At 44.7% G+C, this 18,633-nt stretch overlaps 1 protein-coding gene across 2 annotated transcripts in view; it reads right to left on the bottom strand.

The window, feature by feature from the left end:
- Window positions 1-18,633, bottom strand: part of OPHN1 (oligophrenin 1) — a 275,094-nt gene that overhangs the window by 49,079 nt on the left and 207,382 nt on the right. For both annotated transcript variants that reach the window (XM_031944591.1, XM_031944590.1), the window contains exons 16-19: window positions 12,915-12,999; window positions 11,207-11,265; window positions 9,639-9,744; window positions 2,255-2,414 (exon numbers count right to left, since the gene is read on the bottom strand). In XM_031944591.1, coding sequence (XP_031800451.1) covers window positions 2,255-2,414; window positions 9,639-9,744; window positions 11,207-11,265; window positions 12,915-12,999 — 410 coding nt within the window. The remainder of the gene's footprint in view (window positions 1-2,254; window positions 2,415-9,638; window positions 9,745-11,206; window positions 11,266-12,914; window positions 13,000-18,633) is intronic.

Raw genomic sequence — 18,633 nt, 5'->3', positions numbered from 1 at the left:
TCGGGTTCTAAGGCCCCTCCTGACTCTGACCTCCTGGGTTCTAAGGCCCCTCCCGGCTCTGACATTCCAGGTTCTAAGAACCCTCCCAGCTCTGACATTCTGGGTTCTAAGGCCCCTCCCGGCTCTGGCATTCCGGGTTCTAAGAACCCTCCCGACTCTGGCATTTGGGGTTCTAAGGCCCCTCCCGGCTCTGAAGTCCTGGGTTCTAAGGACAAGCCCAGCTCTGCCATCCTGGGTTCTAAGGCCCCTCCCGGCTCTGATATTCCAGGTTCTAAGGCCCCACCCGGCTCTGCCGTTGCGGGTTCTAAGGCCCCACCGGGCTCTGCCTTCCCGGGTTCTAAGGCCCCACCGGGCTCTGCCTTCCCGGGTTCTAAGGCCCCACCGGGCTCTGCCGTCCCGGGTTCTAAGGCCCCACCTGGCTCTGCCGTCCCGGGTTCTAAGGCCCCACCCGGCTCTGCCGTCCAGGGTTCTACGGCCCCACCCGGCTCTGCCGTCCCGGGTTCTAAGGCCCCACCCGGCTCTGATATTTGTTATTCCCAGGTCCTCTATATTTTATCCCTCAATGTTCTAAGATCTCTTCCAGCTCTGACAGTTGATGTTGTATATTCTAAAGGCCCAGTGAACTCTGAAATTGTATGTTCACAGTTCCTCTCACACCAGACATTCTGTGTTAGTGTGACAGTTACCTTGAAGAGGATCTAGCATGGGGCTGTATGAGTTGGGAAATTCGGCAAAATTTATATTTTGTCCTAAACTCCCTGAAGGTCTCCTATTCCCTACATCCTGTCCTAGGTTCCTTCTACCTATCATATTTCATATATCCTAGGTTTTTTCTAGCTATCATATTCAATATATCCTGTCCTAGGCTCCTGCTAGCTCTCATATTCCATGTATTCTGTTTTAGATTCCTTCAAGTTAACCTGTAAATAAAAGGCTATTAAATAAAAAAATTAAAAAAATTAAAAAAAAAGATTCCTTCAAGTTGTCATATGTTCTTTCCAGTCCTGCTTTCTATGCCCCAAGGCTTCTTTCGGAGAGACCTCTAGGTTTAAAGGGCTGTCCTTGGCCCTGCAGAGCCCTGGGTTCAAATCTCCACCTCAGACCTTGGCAGCGTGACCCTGGGCAGCTCTCTAGGACAGCCAATGGCCCCGAGGAATCAATCAGCATTGCTAGCATTTCCCATCTGGGCCTCTCTTAGACCCATCAAATTCCCAGTCTGAGTCTGGGCTTTCTGAAGGCCCTTTTAGTGCTAACATTCTACGGTCTAGTGGATTAGAATTATCCGAAATAGGTGAAATAGCATGGAAGGCTTTTTGCGTCAGAAAGCCCAGGCTCTGAGGACGTTACTCCAGCTTGTCGGACACTCAGTTTCCCTGTTTGGGGTAGCCAGACTATATCATAGACAGAGCGCTGGACATCAGGACAAAAAATTCAGAACGGGCCCGTGTCTCTCACCAGCCACGTGAACATCTCTCAGAATTCCCTCATCTGTAAGAGGGGGTGATAACAGCACCTGCCTCCCAGGGCTGCTGTAAGCCTCCAAGGAGGTCACACCCATAAAGAAATTTGTAAACTTACAGCTGTAGAAAATGGCGGCCATCAAGCCCGCTCTACTTACCTCAAAATGCTCAAGGGATCTGGAGGCTGAGAATGGTTTCCAGCCACACTTGTTGACTGTGTGAAATTGCCCGAGTCATTTCCCTTCTCAAAACCTTAGCTTTCCAGGTTTGGAAATGAGGGGCTCAGAGCAGTGAGTACCAGTGATCCTCTAATGGATGTAACCTAGTCTGCAAAAGCCCCAAGCTACAGAAATGTGAACTGTCTTGTTGCCAGAAAGCCTCCAAGGACCCGTTCGAGGTTCCTTTAGCTGAGGCTTTCAATTCATAAAATCATTTTCCACTAAAGAAAGAATTTGTTATAACAAAAATGAGATTTGTTTATCAGCTTCTCAATCTGAATGAGGGAAAGTCGATAGGGGAGCCCCTGTGACTGCAGCCAGCGTGGATCCCGGGGCCGGGCCACGAAGGGAAGGAAGGGGAGGCCGAGGGCGGGCCATGAAGGGAAGGAGGGGGAGACTGAGCTTAGGCCCTGAAGGGAAGGAGGGGGAGGCTGAGGTCAGGCAATGAAGGGAAAGTGGGGGATACTGAGACCAGTCCACAGAGGAAAGCAGGAAGAGATCCAGACCAGGTGGGAAGGAGGAAGACAATGGGGTGAGAGGAATTGGGGGGGAGCAGAGGGTAGGACATACACAAACCTTGTCAAAGTGTTCAATGAGAATTTCCACCACGATGTTCTGGAATTTAATGTTCATCATGGCAGCCACAGTATCCTCCTGAGCCCTCATCAGAGTGGGTCCGAATATCACTCCCATGTTCGAGGGCGACATCAGGTTCTCTCGGCTATGCTCACACACGCTGAGGGGAAGAAAGAGGACAGAGATGAACTCAACGGGTCCCTGGCTGCCCAACTTTGGGACGGAAACGTGACGGGAAAGACGATGAATACCGGAGTGGGGCATGCTGGACTTGGGGAGAGAAAACCAACAATGTACAAATATTACAAGGCCGGAAGTCACGGGGGTTGGATTTCTGTACCAGAAGGCCGGAAGACCTCAGTTTGAGTCATGGTGCTGCCCCACACTGGTTGGTGATTCTGGGCAAGAGAACCTTCATTCGCTTCCAGGAACCTCTCTTTTATCAACTTCAAAATGAACCCTAGCAAGTTAGAACCCGACTGCTGGGTGATTACTTGTTATAGCCAAAAGAAACCTGGGGACCAGAGAATGTGGGCCAAGAGGGGATCCTTCTGCCATTTAGTCCAAAACATGTTTATTTAATGGAGAAAGAGACTGAGACCTAGAGAAGGGATGTTATTTAGCCAAGGCCTATCAGGCAGCTAGGTGTTGCTGCAGTTGATAGAGCACTGAGCCTGCAGTCAAGAACAGTCATCTTCGTGAGTAAAGATCCAGCCTCAGATACTTACTAATCATGAGGCTTGGGCAAATCGATGAATCTTGCTTGCCTCAGTTTCCTCATCTGTAAAATGAGCTGGAGAAAGAAAGGACAAAGTACTCCAGTATCTTTGCCAAGCAAACCCCAGATCAGGTCACAGAGAGTTAAACACGACTGAAAAACGACTGAACAATTTAAAGGCAGCGTGCTGGAAAGAGGATGGCTTCACAGTCAGAGATTCTGACAGTAATAATGAGAATAAAATAAAGCATTTTATAGATCTTCTCTCTTTTGACTATAACACCCCAGATCTGGGGCTGAACAAGGCCTCAGAGACCATGGAACTGCAAACCTCATCATACCAAGGAAGCGAGACAATCTTGCCTAAGGCAGGTTTTGAACTCAGTGCTTCCTGATCCCAAGTCCAGACCCTATATGCTCCCAGGGCTACCTGCCTTTCTTTCCCTAATCTCATTTGATCAGAGGATCCTAAAATCAGAGCTAGAAGGGACATTGGGGGCCATCAGGTTCATTTTACAGAAGAGGAAACTAAGGCCCTGATTGTGTGAAATGCCTTGCCCAAAGTCACCCATAGGCTCTTAGAAATACAGCCGGAGGAGCCCTTAAGGGGCCATCTGATCCAAGCCTCTATTTTCTATACATGAGCAAGGCCAGGGGATTTGCCAGAGATCTCATAGATAGCAAATGGCAGGTGGAAATGATCCTGGGCCTTCTGATTTCCTGTCCCTGGTTTCAAATTCTGTCTGTTGCTTATTACCTGTCACCTCTGGAAAGTACCTTCCCCAGGCTGATCCTACATGTGCCCTTGGGTAAGTCTCTTCCCTAGGCCTCAGTTTACTCTTCTATAATAAGAGAAGTTTGGACTACCTAGCTTGTGAGGTCTCTTCTAGCTGTAGACCTAGAAGCCTAAATAAAATAATATTTTAAAGCACTTAGCACCATACCTTGTGCAGAGTAGACACTTGTTCTCTCCCTCTCCTGGAAGAGACTCTGGGTAATTTACTTTCCTTTTCTGGGCCTCAGTTTACTTCTCTGAAAATAAGGGGGTTCTATCTCCCCTCAAAACTCTCTCCTCTTCTGAATTTCCCAGTTACAGTCCAGGGCACCTCCATTCCCCCAATCACCCAGGCTCTCCACCTCAGTGTCATCCCCGACTCCTCAGGCTAACCCCACATCTCCAATCTGTTGCCGGGTCCTACTTCTACTTTCACTCCTATGTGCCCCCTTCCCTCCACTTACACAGTCACCACCTGAGGACAGGAGCCTCATTACCTCACACCTGGCTTCTGACAATGGTCTTCTAATTGGTCCCCTTGCCTCAGTCTCTATTCTCCACTCAATTGGCAAACCAATTTTCCCAAATCCCGGATCTGACTGCTCCCCATTCTCTTGAGGATCAAATACATAATCCTCTGGGAGGCTCTCAAAGCATTCCCAACCTTACCCATTCTATAGTTCCAGTCTTTTCCATTTATCTTCCACATAATACATACAATCTGGCGATACCGATCTTCCCACAGAGGACATGGCAACCCTACCCTTGGGCTGGCCAATGGGCCTTCCCCCTTGCTTGGAATTCTCTCCTCCAGGCTTCCTTTGCAGATTCAGCTCAAACTCTATCTTTGGCAAAAGGCCCTTTGCGGCCCCCCTCGTTGGACTGTTGAGACTTTCCCTCTGTGATTACCTCCAATTTACCCTGATTATAGCTTGTATGTACACAGTTGTTTGTGTGTCTGTCTCCCTTATTAAACCATGAGTCTCTTGGAGGGAAAGGCTGGGGTTTTTTGCCTTTCTCTGAATCCCCCAGAACTTAATCTTTAAAAAAAATGCTTGACCACGAAGATGTCCTCTGAGATCCCTTCTACTACTACCTCTGGCATCCAAGGTGTGACCTGGCACTAGGCCCTTGGCCTCCCTGGGCCTCAATCCCTTCCTCTGTAAAATGAAGGAACTAGGTGAGCTTTGAGGGCCTTTGAGACCTAGATCCAGGGCCCCATGATTCTACTCTGACATAGAACACACACTTATCCCTTCCACATCGCAGGGACGCGGCGCCCCCATGGTCTGAAAAATCCACATACAATTTGTGGCCCTCTGTACCAGAGAAGAAGCCTAAATCATTACTGTATGCAAAGATTAAAATATTATACAATACCATATATTAAAAGATAAAATATCTTGATATCATACGATAATATACCCAAAGACAAAACATGTTGACATTATACGATACCATACGTATATTTTGTGTATTTCTGAGCTTCTAAACTTTTTTCCGTGCCATCTGTTGGCTTTTGTGGGACATCTAGGACTTCTGCAAAACTCCCCCTAAATTTTATCCCATTTAATTTCTTGTAGCATCCCTTGATATCCAAAGAATGATGGGGAATGTTGCGGCGAGGGAGAGATAAGTGTATAGTGTTTGAGTTGTAGGGTACAGAAGAGATAATGTCCAAACTTCCCCCAAACAGTCTTCCCAAGTGGTTGGCTCCAAGTCCCAGGACTATTCCATTGGCAGAATTGCTAGCAGTCAGATTGGTGGTATTCTGTGGTGATTAATATTTAATTGATAGAGAAGAGGGAGGAAAGGGGTGTGGGAGGGTCACTTCAAACAGAAAGGCCATCCCCTGCTCCCAAAGCCTAAGGAGATGGCAACAGAGGTTAGGGAGAGTGGGGCAGGAGAAGAAGGCAGGAAAAGCCAGAGCCTGTGGGAGAAATCTGCCACTCCCACTCGGCTGGCCAGTGCAGAACAGCTTCTGCTCGAACACCTGAGCTGCCCAAGTGAGAGGTGGGCTGCTGGGTAGGAGGTGGGCTGCTGGGTAGAACGTGGCCAGTTTGCGGAAGGAGGAGGAAGGCAGCTCAGCAAGGCCAAAGGAGCCCAAGTGAAAGTCTTCCAAAATTTGCTCCTTCCCCCTCCCAGGCTATTTTTCCCAGGCCTGAGGGCAGAAGACAAATTCATTAACCTTAACCTGAAAGCATTAAGCCCTAGATAAACACTGTCATTCAAATGGTAATGAGCAGCAGCCACTCAGGCCTTTGATCCTTCCCAGCCTTGCAGCAATTTAGAAGCCGTACCCAAAGGCAGGCAACCCTTTGTTTCCAGTTACCCAGAGTTCCCCAGAGGAAGCAGAAAAGGCAAAATCAACTCAATGCTGCCATCCAGCGAAGCCAGAAGCAGAAGTGGCCCAAGGCCCAGGTCCTGGCCTGGGACTAGCACTGTGCCTGGGCTCGGGAACAGGGGGACCACGGTTTGGGAGCAGTAGCTTGGGTGAGTGTGTGTGTGTGTGTGTGTGTGTGGGTATTCTGGTACACTGAGGTCAATTATTAAGCACCTGCTGTGTGTACCATCCTACAGGGGGAAACAAAAGAGGAGAGAGGACAGGGCACTGGCCCTAGGCTCTCAGGACCCATGCTCCTCGATTAGTGCCTACAAATAACTTCCTTTCTCAGGTCTCCCAATTAGTAAAGAGCAGAGCTAGGACTTGAGGGCCCAGAGGAGCATGAAATAATATCTGTAAAGTACTTATTTGTCTTGCACAGAGTAGGCCCTTAAGGAATGTTTGCTCCCTCCCCTTCCCTTCATAGTTCACTATGAACTAGTACTTCTAAGTAGTGTGATCCCAGTCAAGTCCCTTGGTCTTGATTTTCTCATGTAGAAGATGAGGAAAGTTGAGCTAAGTGCCCCCTGATCCGGGATTTTGTGTGTGACCCTAAGTGCGTTCCATCTACTCCCTGGGCCTCAGTTTCCTCATGTGTAAAATGAAGGGGTTGGACTAGCTGGCCTCAGATCCCTTCCAACTCCAAAGCTCAGATCCTAAATCCATACTAAGACCTCCCTTAGAAAAGATAACCTTGACATATCATTGGAAGAAGCTTGAGTTTCCCACATGGATTCCTGGCACTTGTCTCTATTCCCTTGGGAAGAGACAACTTCTACTTACTGGTACAGGTACTGGCCTGACAGCCGATTAGATATGTAGCTTGACCCAAGTCACCTTCTCTTGGCGAGCCTCAGTTTCCCCATTTCCCTATCTTTAAAATGGGGAAAGATAATTGTTACAGTAAGCGACCTCACGGGGCCATTGGGAGGCTACAATCAGCATTATTTCCTCCCATACCCTGTTTATACCTCCTTAATGTACTTTCCCCTGTTATGTATCAGTCAAATTATCAAGGCACCCAGAGTGAAGAGAGAATTGGACTTGGTATCAGGAAACTCTTGAGTTCAGACCCTAATTCTAACACTTCCTAGCTCTGTGACCTCTGTTGGCCAAATCAATGGGATTCTAGAGCTAAAGCCGCAAGGAACCTCCAAGGAAGAAACTGAGGTACGAGGAACTCAAATGATTTCTCCAAGGTCATACAGAGAATAATCATCAGAGTGAGACGTGAACTCAGATCCTAGGACTCCAGGGTCACTGCCCTTTCTCAGTCTCAGGTTTCCGTCTCTTCAGTGAAATGGGGATAATAATCCCATCTACCTCCCAGGCTTGTTTTGAATATCAAATGAGATAACTACATAAAGTACTTCGCCCTTAAAGTGGCAATATAAATGCCAGCCATTATGATGATGCCCAGGTCAAGTGAGCAGTCATCAAACACTGATGATGAAACACGGATTACTTACACAGGAGTGAGAAAGGCCCTGCTCTGGAGAAGTCTGTCAGGGGCGAATAAACAAAACAATAGGCACGGTCATGCAAGGTAATGAAGTGGGAGTAGGGAATAGACCAGTAGCTGGGGGGAGAGGGGGAATCTGAAAAGGCCATCCCTGAAGCTAAGCCCAGAAGGAAGGTAGGGGAGCCTAAGAGATGGAGTGAGGCAGGAGAACAAGCCATACTTTGGGGACAGAGGCCCAGAGCCAAAAAATGAGATTTGTATAGGAAGAAGAACAGCAAGTAGGCCGATGTTATCTAGCAAGCTAGAACCATGTAGGGGTGCGCTTGGATTGCTAAATAAAGACATCTCTCCATTACTGAAAATATCTTCACTTGCCCCACCCTTTATCTAAACTTAGTCTCTTCTTCCTTTCTTAGGCAAACTCTTAAAAAGGGCCAACTACATCTATGGTCTCCATTTCAATTTCTCATCAGCAAAATGTATATAATATTCTCACCACTTACCCAAAAGGTTATTGGGATGACAGGTTTTGTAAAAGGTTAGGTGCTAGATAAATGTAAGTTATTATTTTTGGGGTTAGAGTTAGGGTTAGATAGAGTCGGGAGGCATTTAGGGTTGGGTTAGGGTTAGAGTCAGGAGGCGTGAATTTAGGGTTAGGGTTAGAGATAGAGTCGGGAGTTGGGAGGTGCGCAAATTTAGGGTTTGAGCACATTTAGTGTTAGGGTTTGGGTTAGAATTAGAGTCAGGAGTCCCAAATTTAAGGTTAGGGTTGGGTTCAGGTTAGGGTTAGAGTAGGGAGGGTTAGGTTTAGAGTCAGGTTAGGGTTAGAGTTGGGAGTTGGTAGGGTTAGGGTTGGGTTAGGCTTAGAGTTGGGAGGGTTAGGGTTAGAATCGGAAGGCAATTTAGCGTTAGCATTAGCATTAGGGTTAGAGTTGGGAGGCATGAATTTAGCTTTAGAGTGGGGAGGCATGAATTTAGGGTTAGATAGAGTCGGTTTGGTTTAGGGTTAGGATTAGAGTTGGGAGACATTTAGGGTTCGGTTTAGTGTTAGAGTAGGGAGGCAAAGTTAGAGTCAGTTAGGGTTAGGGTTAGGGTTAGGGTTGGATTTCGGTAAGGGCCCTTACAACAGGAAATATTGAAATTAGGAGAGGCCTCAGAACATGGAGTATTAGAGCTGCAGACAGGGAGAGTTGATGGATGGAGAACAAAGAAGGTCAAGAGTTTAAAAAGCGACCTTTAATATTATTAGACCGACCTCTTCACATTCACATATGGGAACTGAGAACAAGAGTCATTTAAGCTTTCTAAGTGATGTTCCTCACCGTGACTTGCTAACAATATTAACAACTGAATACTAACAACTGAATATTAATTCAGCAGCTGATCTGAATCTTGAATCCAGATCCTCTGGGTCCTTCTAGCCTGGTACTGGGCACCCCAAAGAGAAGTAGTCTCTTTTTCTTTGTGGCCAAGTTTAGGTCAGCACCACTCACGGGACTGTCCCAAGCTCCTGGCCAGCACCAAGACCCCTTCCCTCATGGAAGGGAGCATTACATCCCTGCTCAGCTCTCTCAGGACACCCAGGAGATTGATAATTGACCCAAGGGATTGATAAAATAGACGACCAAGTGAGCACTTTCTCTCTTCCGTTCTTGGAAAAGTGTTATTCTCCAATGTTCCAGATGAGGAAACTAAGTCAGATAATGACTCGCTCAGAAAACAAATGGCAGAACTTGGACCCTAATCTAGATCTTCTCAAAGAAGCTGCTTGTGGAGATAGAAAGACCCTGAGACTTCCCAACTTACTAGTTATCTGCTTAAGGGAAACTTACTTTCTCTCTATCAGCCTCAGTTTTTTTCATTTGAAAAATGGGGAGATTTCCTACCTCACAAGAGTAGCAGTAGACCTTGATTTCTATGGTTCTAAAATGTCTAGAAGCTTCTAGACCAGAAATAAAAGTCATAGCCACTGCTATTATTACTGCCATTGCCAGCTACCACAGAATCGTGCCGAGCTTGCAGGAGATCTTTGAACCAGATACGTACTTGACCAAGTGTCTTATGAGGAGTTCCAGCATATCCCGATTCTTGTTAGGAAGCTTATAGACCAGAGCGTGAATGGCTCCCAGCCTGTAATCCAGGTTTTCTGACTCTGAGAGAAAATAGTAAGAGAAAGACATGGGTTATCCACTTGGGCTATGGGAATAGAGGATTCTGGGAAAAGGTCCCAGAGTATAGCCACGGCAAGAAGCAGAGAGACACAAAGAGATGGTGGGTGGGAGATGGAAAGAAAGAGACAGAAGTAGAGGGGAGGAGATATCCAGAGAGAGATGGAGACAGGGATAGAGAGACAGACAGAGACAACAGGAGAAAAAGAAAGGCAGAAAGAGTCGGAAGTAAAGGAAGTAGAGACAAAAATGTGGAAAAAAGAGGCAGAAAGATAAAGTAGAGGGGAGGAGGAGACACACACACACACACACACACACACACACACACACACACACAGAGCTTGAGAGGTGAAATGCCCAAATGTGAGCTCAGAAGATGGGTCCTTGGACCACCAGAGGTATTATTTGTCCTAAATGGGGAGGGCTCATGGGATTCCAGACTGGAGGGGCTTTAGAAATGATCTAATTCAATTCATTCAGGGTCACAGATCAGGAAATGGAGACAGGAAAAGTAAGTGGGCTGGCCAGGGTGATCCAGGATATGACCCTACCTCTTCTGAACCCCAAGCCCAAGCCTGATGCGGCAGCTTGCTGGAATGACTCCGGCAGCCCTTGAAGCCCTGCAATTTCCTCTCTCTGAGCCTCTGTGGTTTCCCCATAAAATGGAGGCACTAATGCACTTAGCCCAGTTCCTGTGGGCAGTAGCTTTGTTTGCCAGCTGATGACTAGCTAAAGAAAACTAGTAATGGAACCTTTGAAGCAGCTCAGAACAGTGAGTAGGAAGCTGACCTCAGTCAGGAAGCCCTGGGTTCAAACCCTATCTCTGTGTGATCCTGGCCGAGTCACCCAGACAACTCCCCAAGATTCCAGGCAACTCCAGAGAAGGGGCTGATCTGACCGGGGGGAAGGGGCTGCCAATAGCAAGGAAATCACTGAAACCAGAAAGCAAACCTTTCCGTCCACTTACGGATCTGTTCTCTCGGATACCGCCGACCCAACGTCCAGTTCCGTTCTCTTTCCCTCTCTCTGCTGGAAAGGGCTTTGACATCATCTAGTCCAATCCTTTCATTTTACGGAGGAGGGAACTGATGGTTAGAGGGGAGAGGGGCCTGCTCAAGGCTGCATGGGAGTCTGAAGCTATCTTGTTCCTATTTGCCTTGTCTTAATGCCTGAAAGGTAGGGACCGGTTGTTGCTTTCTTTGTATCCCTGGCCCTGAGCACAGTACCTGACACTCAGTAGTTGATTAATAAATGCTTATGGATCTATGAAGTGAAGGAGAAAGGATCTGAACCCAGGGCTTTGGACTCTAAGTCCGGTACTCTCGCTAGCATAGCACAATGCTGTTCCTTCCCCGGTGCTTCATCCTGCTAACTTCTCTGGGCAAACACGGCATATTCCGCTTTTGTCCAAGGAAGGGAAAACATGACAAAATGGTTAGGACTTACTGGCGGCAGAGACCAGTTCTTTGTGGAGCTTATATGTCATAACAGGTTCCGAAAGATTCCTAAAACAAAAAAATAAAAAAAGAGGACAAAGAGTTCCTTTGGGAAGAGAAGAGCCAGCGGGAATGTTCTCCTGCCCTAGCAGGAAGGCAATTCTAAGAGGCTGATGGCTGTCCTCCCTCCCTTCCCACTCCACGGGGCGGGGAGCACCAGAGAGCAACCTCGCTCCCCTTCGCCTTTCAGCTCCTGCATCTGTTCCTCCAATTCCTCCTCCGCCTCCTCTGCTCCCCAACTTCCCCTTCTTTCTCATTTATGACAAGGCCACCAGTTGCTAGGAATTAACAAAAGAATGACAGATTAAAGTCCCACCACGGTGCGATATAGAAAGGAGATTACTAAGTCCGAGAGGGGGTCTGAATTGCCCACATTGTCCGTTAAAGCCAGGTCCCGCTAGGACAAGCTTTTAAGAAGCAATGCTAAAAGGTATGAGTGCTTGGGCTAAAAAAAAAAAAAAAAACAGCCAATGGCTCTTGATTGCCTCCTGGCATATATGACAAAGGCCCCAGGGTCCTGGACAATACAGTCTGTACTTTGGCAGCCAGACAATTTTCCTTCCATCTGTTCTGGTGGCTTCAAGATTGCGTGTAAACATTCACTTTCCCCTAAAGCTACAAAAGCTCTCTTCATCCCTGGGCCTCCACCTCTGCCCCACCAGGGATAGTAAAACAAAGCAAATCCATCACCTCCTCGCCGTTCCTGTTGCTGGCCGACTGGCACAGGCCCTCTCTCGTCACACCCTCCCATAACTTGCCCCCCAAAGCTGGGCTACTATGCCAGCTTTAATGGGACTTTCTGTCTTCACTCCCTGCTCTCCCTAATTCAGGGACTCCCAACCCCAGAAGGCACAAGAAGTTTGGCAAGGGACTTTGGGCAATATTGGGGAAATACTTACACATCAGTCAACTGAAATATTCCAAAAAATATTTGTTAGTGTTAGTGAAAAGATGTTGTTAAGAACTGAGTGGTTTTCTTTAGGGAAAATGTATTCATCTTTTTTTATTTTATTTCTCCTCAGCACAAACATGTTCAACTCTAGAATTGCTTTCCCGAGTATGGGGGCACGGGAAGGTCTGCGGAAAGCCAAGAGGAACCGCGAACAAAAAGGGTCGGAAACCCCTTCGCTTTATTCATTCTTCCTATCACTGTCAAGTCATTTGCTCCAAAAGTCATCGATGGCTCATTATAACCTACTGTGAGTAGGGCTTGACTGGCCCAAGACCAGCCACAATCCAGCCACAGTACCTTTCCTACCTTGGACCACACTGTTCCTCTCCATGTACCATCCACACCTCAAACCCTCTGCTGCTTTACTTGTGTCAGGGAGTTCCCAAAATCGGGAACATTATCCAATTCCCATCTGACCTGGTCCATGCCTGTCTGACCTTTGCAGCCTAACTCAGACGTGTACTCATGGAAGAAGTCTTCCCCAGTAATCCTAAGCAATATGGGCCAGCCCATCCCCTTGGGCTAAGAGCGACTAAATTTCGACCTTCTCTGGGTTTTTTTTTTTTTTAAATGGGATTCACTACATAGTACTGGACTTAGTAAATGTTTGTCATAAATATATTATCTCTCCTCCCATCAGGTTTAGCCCCCTAACTCCACAGGCTAACATAAATGTTAAGGAGGTTAGGCCGCATGGGGAATTTACCTGAGGTAGAATTTCAAGGAGCTGGTGATTGTCTTAATATCCCAGTCGCTGTTCTGCAAATCAACATCTCCTGGGCACTTGGGATCTAGAAGAGAAGAGAAAAGAAAAGAAGGCTCTTCTAAGGATATTCTTCTCACCTTTTTTTTTTAAGTAATAAGCATCATTTAAAAATAGTTATTATATCTATTATTATATTATGTTATATTATATTATATATAACTATTATATGCAGCATTGGTCCAGCAAAGCAGTGGGCTTCCAAAGAGTTCCCACGTGGCTCCTTCCTTTCATACTTTCCTAGGTTGTCTGTATTATTTTGGCTCTTCAACTATCCAAAGCCTCAGCTTAAGCCTCCATCAGTACATGTCTTTAACAATCCATACAATAGACACAAAAGACAAGTGACCCTTAAAAGCAACGGGAATTAATACAGAATAGGATAATAAATAACAAGCAAGTGAAGCACATATTAAACATTCTCTTGTTTGTCCTTCATTTCAAAGGGGACCAGAGACAATTGACTTGCAGGTGAATTGGATTTAAGTGAGATGGAGTTGCACAAAGTTATCCAGCTCCTTCTATCTTCCAGTCATCAAAGTCCAATGACAAGAGAAAAATCAAGATGGCAGCAATGGCCCAAGATGCAGTGGGACATCTTGATGTCTTCCATGTCTGACCAAGCTCTAAGCATTCCCCAGCGCCTGCTTCAGCTGCCTGCGTGATCATCTGGACATGTTTTTCTCATCCACCTGTTGCACTGGGAGAATTCTTCCCATTCTTAGGGTTGACAACTTCCTAACTCACCAGTAGGTTCCAAGCCAGTTTAGCTCATCTACTGAGATGGTTTGATCTGGGCGTGGCTGCTACACATGCTTCTTGGAGTCACATGGGAAAGTTGTCCGAATCAGATGGCCAAAGTAGAGGAGCAGTCCTAAGAAAGTCTCGGCAACCCTCACACAAAGGTTCTGGTCCCCAGTGACCTCTACCCATATACCAGATTCAAATTCTCCTCTAATGCCTCAGTTTCCCCTGGATGAGCACGTGCAGATAGTTCAGAAACTCAGAAACAGTGGCAAAGTTGAAAGTTCATGATTCTTGTCTGTTGAATTTCTTTGACTCCAGGAACAGTGAAGCAGAAGAGAGATTCAGATGCCTTAGAATCAAATGATCTTGGAAACTATTCCCTGTAGTTCTAGAATCACACGATGGTCACAGACGGTCACACATGGATTTTGGAGCTTCACTGATGATTTTTCCCCTCTGCTTACACCCAGAGCTTGCATAATGCTCACAAATCTGATTATATTTGCTAATTGTTGCACTTTTCTTTATCCAAGTCTATGTGTACATGTTCTGTCTCTCTCTGTCTCTGTCCATCTGTCTCTCTCTCCACTTCCCATTTCTTGCTTCTTTCCATTCTCTTGTGCCATGTGGCACAATCTCCTCAGTTCAAGTCAACTGGATACAATCGGTATCCAGGTACAAAGCATTCTGGGATTCTTAGGTGCTGGAACTTTTTCTAGTGAGCAGCAGTTCCATTCACATTGGGACTGGGCCAGCTGAAGGTCCACTGGGAAACTCAAATTAAGGGTAGTTTCAGTTTCCACAAATATCAGATGAACATTGGGCTTTGTACATAGTAAGCATTCAATTGAATCAATTAATTTCTTAATAGAACAAACAAAATTTAAACAGCTTCCAAAGTACTTGAAGCAGCACTTTTTGTGAAATAAAAGAATTAGATGCAAAGTGAATGCCCATTGGGAAGTGGCTAAAATAAATCGTGATCCACAAATGCAATGGAATATTCCTGTGCAGCAAGACATGATGCATGAGACAAACACAGAGAAGTCTGGAAAGACCTACAAGACCTACGTGAACTGATAGGGAGGGAAATAAGGAGAGTCAAGAAAAATGTATATAGTAACTACAACAATATAAAAGGAAAGAACAATGACATATGAAAAAAAAATTAAAAGTGATTGCTACAAAATGACAAAGAATAATCTTGGTCCTAGAGGAGAAAAACTCCTTAATTGGGGAACATTCCACAGATTTTTAATTGTTTTGATTTACCGAGAGTTCTGCTGATTTTTTAAATCTTTTTTCCTTTTTCTTTTAAAAATATTCGTTATTATATGGGATTCTTCTTTGGAAAGGGAAGATAAAATGCTAGAAAAAATTTCAGCGATGTAAAAAAAAAATCAATAAAATTTGTTTAAATTTTTTTAATCAATGTATCTACAGTAGGATGATTTCAGAAAGGCCTGGAGAGAGTTCCATGAGCTGATGTTGAGTGAAGTGAGTAGAGCCAAGAGAACATTGTACACGGCAACAAGAAGATTATGTGATGATCAACTCTGATGGACATCGCTCTTTTCAACAATGAACTGATTCAAGCCAATTCCAATAGATTGTGATGGAGAGCGCCATCTATTCCCAGAGAGAGGACTGTGGGGACTGAGTGTGGATCACAACATAGTATTTTCACCTTTGTTGTTGTTGTTTGCTTGCTTTTTTTCTTTCTCATTTTTTTCCTTTTTGATTTGATTTTTCTTGTGTAGCATGATAAATGTGGAAATGTGTTTAGAAGAACTGTACATGTTTAACCTAATTGGATTACTTGCTGTCTAGGGGAAGGGAGTCAGGGAACAAAGGGAGAAAAATTTGGAACACAAAGTTTTACAAGGGTGAATGCTGAAAATTATCTTTGCATGTATTTTGAAAATAAAAAGCTATTATCTAAAAATAAAGCAACGTATCTAAAATCAGAAGAAGACATATATCTTGTAAATAAAGAGCTATAATAATAAAAAATAAAAAAATAAAATCAGAAGAAGAAAGACGGAGTAAGGAAAAATCTTTACATTAAATATCTCTGATAAAAATTTGGCATCCAAAATCTATAGGGAATTTATACAATAGACTACCCAACAGATGAGTGGCAAAGGAATATAAACAGCTTTCAGAAGATGAAATGTAATGGAAAATTACCTCAAAATGTTCAAAATAACTAATCATCAAAAATGCAAAACAAAATAGTCCTGCATTATCGCCTCATATTCATCAAGCTAGCCAAGATGCTGCAAAATTGGAAACTTCATATTTGGTGAGGCTGTAGAAAAATGGTTATGTTAATTCCCTGCTAGTGGAGCTAGGAGATGGTTCAAACATTCTAGGAAACACCTTGGATTGAGCCCAAAATAACGTACTCATTTATTCCCTTTGACCCAGAAATTTCACTATTGAGCTTATGGGCGAAAAAATAAAGTTATTGCTAGCAAGAAAATGCTCATGTGTATGTACAGAAATGTTCAGAGCTGTGTTATTTGTGAGAGCAGAACCGTGAACAAAATATATGGCCCAGAATTGCTGAACAAAGTCTGTGTGATCTAATGTATTCTATTACTGCACTGTGACAGAATGTGATGGATTCAGAGAAATTTGGGAAGACTGGTTTGAACTGATGCAGGACCTAAAGAACAGTTTACATAGCAACTCATGACAACCTTAACAATGTGAAGTCAAATAGAAAAGGCAAAAAAGGTTATGGCACATGCAGAAATGCCATACTGGACAAGGGTGAAGGACTCATCTCTTTTTTTATTATTATTATTATGGCTTTTTATTCACAAAACATATGCATGGGTAGTTTTTCAACATTAAACCTTGCAAAACCTTCTGTTCCAAATTATCTCGTCCTTCCCCCTCCCCCCTCCACCAGATGGCAGACAGTCCAATACATGTTAAATATGTTAAAGTATATGCTAAATCCAATATATGGATACATATTTATACAATTATCTTGCTGCTCAAGAAAAATTGGATCTAGAAAGAAAAAACCTGAGAAGGAAAACCAAAATGCAAGCAAACAATAACTAAAAGAGTAGAAATGTTATGTGGTGGTCCACACTCTGTTCCTCTCTGGTGTAGATAGCTCTCCATCACTGAACAAGTGGAACTGGTTTGAAGCATGTCATTGTTGAAGAGAGCCACGTGCATCAGAATTGATCATTGGTCTTGTTGTTGCCGTGTATAATGATCTCCTGGTTCTGCTCACTTCACTCAGCATCAGTTCATGTAAGTCTCTCCAGGCCTTTCTGAAATCATCCTGGTGGTCGTTTCTTATAGAACAATAATATTCTATAACATTCATATACCACAATTTACTCAGCCATTCCCCAACTGATGGGTATCCACTCAGTCTCCAGTTTCTACAAAAAGGGCTGCCGCAAACATTTTGGAACATACGGGTCCCTTTCCCTCCTTTGAGATCTCTTTGGGATATAAGCCAGTAGTAACACTGCTGGCTCAAAGGGTATACACAGTTTGATAACTTTTTGAGCATAGTTCCAGATGGCTCTCCAGAATGGCTGGATCTGTTCACAACTCCACCAACAATGTATCAGTGTCCCAGTTTTCTCACATCCCCTCCAACATTCGTCACTATCTTTTCCTGTCATCTTAGCCAATCTGAGAGGTGTGTAGTGGTACCTCAGAGTTGTCTTAATTTGCATTTCTCTGATTAATAATGACTTGGAGCATCTTTTCATATGGCTAGAAATAGTTTCAATTTCCTCATCTGAAAATTGTCTGTTCATATCCTTTGACCATTTATCAATTGGAGAGTGGCTTGATTTATTATAAATTAGAGTCAATTCTCTATATATTTTGGAAATGGGGACTCATTTCTTTTTTCTCTCAATAGCCAAGAAAATTGGGCATGGGGAAGACAGCCACTTTGGAAAGGGGGTTGTTAACCATTCTGATTGGGCCCAGATGAGATATCTCATAACATCTCATCTTATAACAAAAACAACCTGAAAGGCGATTGGTTTAGATGGAATTAAGCCCTGGCATTCTGTTCTAATGTTTAAGAATGAGGTTTCTAAATGATGAGGCACCAGATACAGGTAGAGAAGGTGTGCCTTCTTGGAGAAATACATCCACTTTTTAAAACAATGAAGACAATGTGAAGACCAACGTCTACAAAAGTGAATCTATAACATGGAGAATTTGCTCCAGCCCAGAGAGAATCCAGAGCCTTGATTCCTTCAGAATATCCATACAAAGGAGATCAAGTTTAAGGTGGGAGCATAATGGGGCTCTACAAAATGGAGGTGGTAATCCTCCTCTGTGGACCAAGAAGAAGTTATGAAATTCACACAGGCTACTACTGGAGGAAGTCAAGACCATGTGGAGATGGGTGCAGGCTGAGAACTAGGGGAGGTGGCCCAGGAGTACAAGGAAGGGCCTACTACATCTAAATGGAGTCCTTGGTCCCCACTCAGATGCACCATCTGCTTTCCATGATAAATTCTTCCCATGGTCCTCAGGGTGACTTGCATACTGAATAGCTCAGCTTTTGTGCTCAAGTTCCCCAGATCTAGGTGGGAATGAGATCAGGGCTTTGGGAAGGGGGTTCAGGCATCGAAACATGAACAAACCCAGCATTCATAGGACCATAGGGACATTCCGTAGTGTGTACTATCTCATTCATGACTATATTTGTACCCAAACACCTGCCATCTGGGAATCATTTAATACGTGATTCGATTTTGACTGAGCTGATACACATGGAATCATGACGGAGGCAGGGAGTACAGCTTACAACTCTTGTCTTCGGTCCCAGGGGTTTAGGAGGACTCTTGACACACATGAGTAGCAGCAGCTGGCCTCTCCAGGGAAATACATCAATTAGACATTAAGCAATTTGGTG

Source organism: Sarcophilus harrisii, chromosome X (assembly GCF_902635505.1).
Source record: "Sarcophilus harrisii chromosome X, mSarHar1.11, whole genome shotgun sequence".
In the NCBI taxonomy this organism is placed as follows: domain Eukaryota; kingdom Metazoa; phylum Chordata; class Mammalia; order Dasyuromorphia; family Dasyuridae; genus Sarcophilus; species Sarcophilus harrisii.
The sequence above is the reverse complement of the archived record's forward strand: the minus strand, read 5'-3'. Positions and strand labels throughout refer to the sequence as shown.